The sequence below is a fragment of the Solanum stenotomum genome, unplaced genomic scaffold, assembly GCF_019186545.1.
Source record: "Solanum stenotomum isolate F172 unplaced genomic scaffold, ASM1918654v1 scaffold34340, whole genome shotgun sequence".
In the NCBI taxonomy this organism is placed as follows: domain Eukaryota; kingdom Viridiplantae; phylum Streptophyta; class Magnoliopsida; order Solanales; family Solanaceae; genus Solanum; species Solanum stenotomum.
The window spans coordinates 42,747-48,364 of record NW_026032893.1 but is presented as its reverse complement, the minus strand read 5'-3'; the positions used below and the strand labels follow the sequence as shown (position 1 = coordinate 48,364).

Genomic DNA, 5,618 nt, shown 5'->3' with positions numbered 1-5,618 from the left:
GAAGGCTGGTGCCATGAATGCTTTGGTAAGTTGTCTTCCATTTCTCCTCATTCTTCCTCCCCCCTTCCTTCCTTTTTAAAAAATTTGCACTGGTATGCTTTTGACCCTTTATAAAATGTGATTCTAGATGCGTGTATCAGCAGTCATATCAAATGCTCCTTACATGCTCAATGTGGATTGTGATCACTATATAAATAACAGTAAGGCACTGAGAGAAGCTATGTGCTTTATGATGGACCCCACTTCAGGAAAGAAAATATGCTACGTACAATTTCCTCAAAGATTTGATGGTATTGACAGGCATGACAGATACTCCAACCGCAATGTGGTCTTCTTTGATGTACGTAAAATGCCTTCTTCTGGGGTTTTTGTTATGGAATGTTGCACCTACGCACTGTTTATGTTATTGCATAAGTTTACGATATGCACCATTTTGCCTGACAGTAAGCTAATTTTATTCCATTGGTGGTAACAGATCAATATGAAAGGACTTGATGGGATCCAGGGTCCAATCTATGTGGGCACTGGATGTGTCTTCAGGAGGCAAGCCCTTTATGGTTATGATGCTCCAAAGAAGACAAAACCTCCAGGAAAAACATGCAACTGCTGGCCGAAATGGTGTTGCTGTTGTTTCGGTTCTCGAAAGAAGCATAAGAAAGCGAAAACAACCAAGGATAACAAAAAAAAGCCAAAGAGCAAGGAGGCTTCACCACAAATTCATGCCCTTGAAAATATTGAGGAAGGAATTGAAGGTATGCAAAGGAACTTTGAGAAGCCACTCCTAATGGCTAATTTGTAGACTTAAGTCTTTAGATTAATAAATTTGGATGCCTTTTCAACTTGCCTCTTTTGCAAGGAAACATCCTAATGGAACTACTTTCGAAGTTCCTCTATCCCAACTCTTTTATGTTTTATTTTTTTGTCATCCCTCTTTTTTGATTAAATCAGATTTACAATCTCTAGAGCATGTTCTTCCTCCCTTACTCATAGTGAAACTTCAGATTACTGTATGCATAATTGTTGTTAACTTGCTTTTTTCTGCAGGAATTGATAGTGAAAAAGCAGCCCTCATGCCTCAGATAAAACTTGAGAAGAAATTTGGCCAATCACCGGTATTTGTTGCTTCAACACTTCTAGAAGATGGTGGCATTCCTCCAGGAGCAACATCAGCATCTCTCTTGAAAGAAGCAATACATGTTATTAGTTGTGGTTATGAAGACAAAACAGAATGGGGCAAAGAGGTAAAAAAAATGCTGAAATTCTATAACCTATTTGAATTTTCTGGAATGCACTCTGCATTTGGTCTAACTTGTCATATGCACCAGATTGGATGGATTTATGGATCTGTTACAGAGGATATCCTTACTGGATTTAAGATGCACTGCCATGGTTGGAGATCCGTCTACTGCATGCCCAATAGGCCTGCATTTAAAGGGTCAGCTCCTATCAATCTTTCAGATCGTCTTCACCAGGTTCTGCGATGGGCTTTGGGATCTGTTGAAATTTTCTTCAGTAGACATTGTCCAATTTGGTATGGATATGGGTGTGGTCTGAAGCCTCTGGAGCGGTTTTCGTACATAAACTCAGTGGTCTACCCATTGACTTCTATTCCTTTGATCATATATTGTACATTGCCGGCCGTCTGTTTGCTTACAGGGAAATTTATTGTTCCAGAGGTAAGTCTGCCCATTCAGCATTCCTTGCTTCGAGGTTTTTATTATTTGCTCATATTACATGCACTCTATATCTTCAGTTCTGAGGCATGTAGGCCTTTGTTGAATCCCTGCTTTCAACTAATCACATGATATTTTACTGAAATGCAGATTAGCAACTATGCTAGCATTCTTTTCATGGGACTTTTCATAATGATTGCTGTGACGAGTGTTATTGAGATGCAATGGGGAGGTGTTTCTATTGATGACTGGTGGAGAAACGAGCAGTTTTGGGTGATTGGTGGTGCCTCATCTCACCTATTTGCTCTTGTCCAAGGTCTTCTTAAAGTTTTGGCTGGTGTCAACACTAGCTTCACTGTTACTTCCAAAGCAGCAGACGATGGGGAGTTTTCTGAGCTTTATCTGTTCAAGTGGACATCTTTGTTGATTCCTCCTATGACTTTGTTAATTCTTAACATCATTGGAGTTGTAGTCGGTATCTCAGATGCAATCAACAATGGTTATGATTCTTGGGGTCCTCTATTCGGTAGACTTTTCTTCGCTTTATGGGTCATTGTTCATCTGTATCCCTTCCTGAAGGGTTGCATGGGTAGACAAAACAACGTTCCAACCATCATTATTGTCTGGTCCATCCTTCTCGCATCTATCTGCTCCTTATTGTGGGTCCGACTCAACCCATTCACCGCCAAAGGTGGACTCAGTTTAGAGGTATGTGGCTTGGACTGTGATTAAGTAAGCAGCATTGTAGAACATGTTGTATGATATCAAAATAGAGCTCAAACTCAGGGAGAAGGAACAAGGGGTATGTTTTTTTATCTCCCGACAATTTGGTCATCGACGAAAAGTTTTGAGTTGGACAAGCAGAGAATGAGCTCTGTTGATTGTTGTATAAAGGGCAGAATAGCAGATACATTGATATTTGTTTTGCAAAGTTTTTTCTTGATTCTTTTGATAGATTTTGGGATTTGTTGCTTGGAGTGCAGTGGAGTTCCCATTATTTGTAATATCAACCAAACATAAAAATTGTTGTGTTAAGCCACAACACCCCCTCCCCTTATTAATAAGGGACTTCACACAGAAAAATGTTGTCAAAAATTTCATCAGTAATTATGAACTATATTACACTGTTGTAATTTCAAGAAAGTGAAACTCCAAGACTTTTTTTTATTTTTTTATTCTGGTATTCTTTGCGGTTAATTAGTTTTATTGAAATTTTCATCAGTAATTAAGAAGTTTATTCAATGGTTGTACTAGTATTTGCATAGTACAGTACATACTGCTTCAATGCTATTAGCTTGTTGGACATTATTGAAAGGAAGTCTCTGGTTTATTCTTTTATTTGCTTCGGTTATTGTACTATTGGTTGTTGCTAATGTTCTTTTCCTTGTTATTTTCCATAGGTTCTTCACTACCGTATCTCCTTTTTATTGATTTTGTTGTGCTTGATTTAAGTCGAGAGTCTATCGGAAATAGCCCTTTTACACACACTATCCTTCCTAAACCCTATTTGTGGGAGTACATTAAATATGTTATTATTATTGTTGTTGGTTTATTTTCAACTGTCAACCTTTGTCAATTCCTCTTTTGCATTTTTCTTAAATTTTCTCTCCTAATTCACAATATAAGCATATGGTGTCCTGGTAATTTGATTATTTTCATGAACCTATATGTGCATATATTTGAGTTGAAATTCTTTTATTAATTCTTAAAAATACTTAATACGAAGTATAAGTGAATAAAAACAATCTAATGAAAAAATAATACTAGGCTTATAAAGATGAGGCCTATTGTGGGGTCATGATAAGTGACGTTTCACTTACTACATGATTAATATGTAAGGTCTCCTTTCATTCTATCAAGAAAAATTTAGTAAGATATTTTAATTGGAATATACCTCTGATTATTTAGATATTGTCTTTAAACTTTGAACATTATATAATCAGAGGCGTAGCCAAAAATTTCACGAAGGGTGTCCAGGAATTGTACATGAATACAGTTTTTCTTTTAGATGAATGAGTGCACTAGAAATTTTAAAAATTAAACTAAGTAATATACATGAAAAAATTTGAAAAAAAGAGGAAAAGGATGAAAGAGTGCACTAGAAATTTGAAAATTAAACTACGTAATATACATGATTTTTTTGGAAAAAAGAACGTAATATACATGAAAAAATTTGAAAAAAATAATGAAAAAAGGCATAAAGCTGCTACTAGCGAGAATTGAACTCACAAACGCTTAAAGACTTGGCTCTTTCAAGGCAGCTTAAACCACTAGGCTACAACACCTTGATGTGTTAAGAGTGTCCAAAATACGTTATGTAACATCTCGCAACTAGAAAGAACTAGAAGGAAGTTTAAAATCTGGAAATAGTTATTTTTGGAAAGTATAAGGAAATTTGGAAAATTTTAAGTAAGATAAAGTGAGTTTTTGGTCAACTTCAAACTACCATAACTCCTAGCTCAGGATGAGTTAGGTGTAGTTCCAGACATGGTTGGAAAACTGTTGGAATGATCTTTCCTACGCCGCTAAGTTTGCACGATTCGGATTTCATATGAGTGAGTTATGCCTTTGGAAGTTGGGCTGCAGGATTAAGGAAATGTCCAATCCAAATTTTTGAAGGGTAGTTTGGTCTTTTCCTTACCTAATTAATTAAATCCGCTTTTAGTAAATTAAGTGGGGTCAAAACTGAGTTAGTTCAGTTTACGCTTTTGAGAAATAGAGTTAGGGATTTTGGAGCAAGAACGCAAGAGAATGGAGAAGAGGAAAAGCAAGATTCGCCAAGAACGATCGATTTTGGTTGTGGATTCTCCAAGGAATTGATCTTACAAGGTATGTGAGTCTTTCATAGCATTGAGTTCATTCACCCACGCGCCAAACATGTTTCGTTCAGCAGAATTCGTTCTTAAAGAGTTTGAAAGTTGATGTTCTTGACATAAATTCTTGAATTTGAATGTTGTTCTTGAATTGGGTTGAATTGAGGAATTTCTGAGATCGTTACATTGAGTTTTAGAGTTGTTTGAGTTAGGTTCTTGAGTACTTATGCTGGGTATCAGGATCTAAAATGAATTTGAGATAAATAGTCGAGCTTAGGCGAATTGGGGCTGAAAAACAAAGAAGGAAAAAGTTGAGGGCATTTTGGCACGCAAGTCCACGTTGCGGACTTGCTCCCTCTGTGTACAAAAAGTTTCTCCGCGTCACGGTTAAGACGCGGACTCCTCTGTCTCAAAATTTAATTTTCCGAGTAATTATTTAAAACACCTCCGCGTCGTGGACTTGTTCCAAGACGGTGATTTCGTGACTTTTCTCATGTTTAGCTATTTAAGATCATTCCTAAACATCATGTGATCCTTCCTATCACAAATCAAAATCCTTGAATCCATAACTCAATTCAAGGACCAGTTATGAGTCAAGTCAAGAGCAGTTAGGATCAAAGTCAAGAGAAGTTAAGAGTCAAGTCTAGAAGTTAAGAAGCAAGTCAAGCAAATTTTTTTTTTAAAGTTTTCAAAAGTCTTTAACAAACACTTTAACTTTGTAAAGAGTTAAGTTTCAAGTTAAGCAAAGAGTAAAGAGTTGAGTTCATTTCTTAAAAAGCTATTAGGGAGCTAAGTATTCCCAAAGAGTTTATAAATGTTTTCGCATTTGAGCAAGAAAAGGGAACATCAATGCCAAGAGAGCTTTCAAGCTAAGTTTTGAGTAATTATCTCAAACCAAAGAAAGAAGTTGTTTTAAAACATATGAGCTAAGTATATTTTTGGGAGTAGTATTGAGCATCGATATGGGGATGCGAGTTCATATTAACTCTAGTCTCCATAAACCATGTACCCATCATGGGTTTTAATGGGTCATACTTTTTAGATGATCACATAAGTTAAGCTAGTGGATCCACTAAGTTAAGTGTTCTATATGAAGGCAAAGTATAGGACAGTTCTGGCAACGTGGGCAAGA

General features: G+C 36.5%; 1 protein-coding gene across 1 annotated transcript; it reads left to right on the top strand.

Moving 5' to 3' along the window:
• The first annotated feature begins 6 nt into the window (after window positions 1-6).
• LOC125852374 (cellulose synthase A catalytic subunit 2 [UDP-forming]-like) lies at window positions 7-2,834 on the top strand. The gene is made up of 6 exons (XM_049532113.1): window positions 7-25; window positions 128-340; window positions 476-752; window positions 1,045-1,241; window positions 1,326-1,676; window positions 1,824-2,834. Exons 1-6 carry the CDS (start codon window positions 14-16, stop codon window positions 2,403-2,405), a joined length of 1,632 nt encoding a protein of 543 aa, XP_049388070.1. The 5' UTR covers window positions 7-13; the 3' UTR covers window positions 2,406-2,834.
• The last annotated feature ends 2,784 nt before the right edge of the window (window positions 2,835-5,618 follow it).

What these genes read in the sequence shown, in the direction of transcription:
- LOC125852374 (XM_049532113.1), top strand. An exon ending in AAACAGAATGGGGCAAAGAG is followed by an intron (nt 1,242 to 1,325) that starts GTAAAAAAAATG and finishes CATATGCACCAG; the next exon opens with ATTGGATGGATTTATGGATC. An exon ending in GGAAATTTATTGTTCCAGAG is followed by an intron (nt 1,677 to 1,823) that starts GTAAGTCTGCCC and finishes ACTGAAATGCAG; the next exon opens with ATTAGCAACTATGCTAGCAT.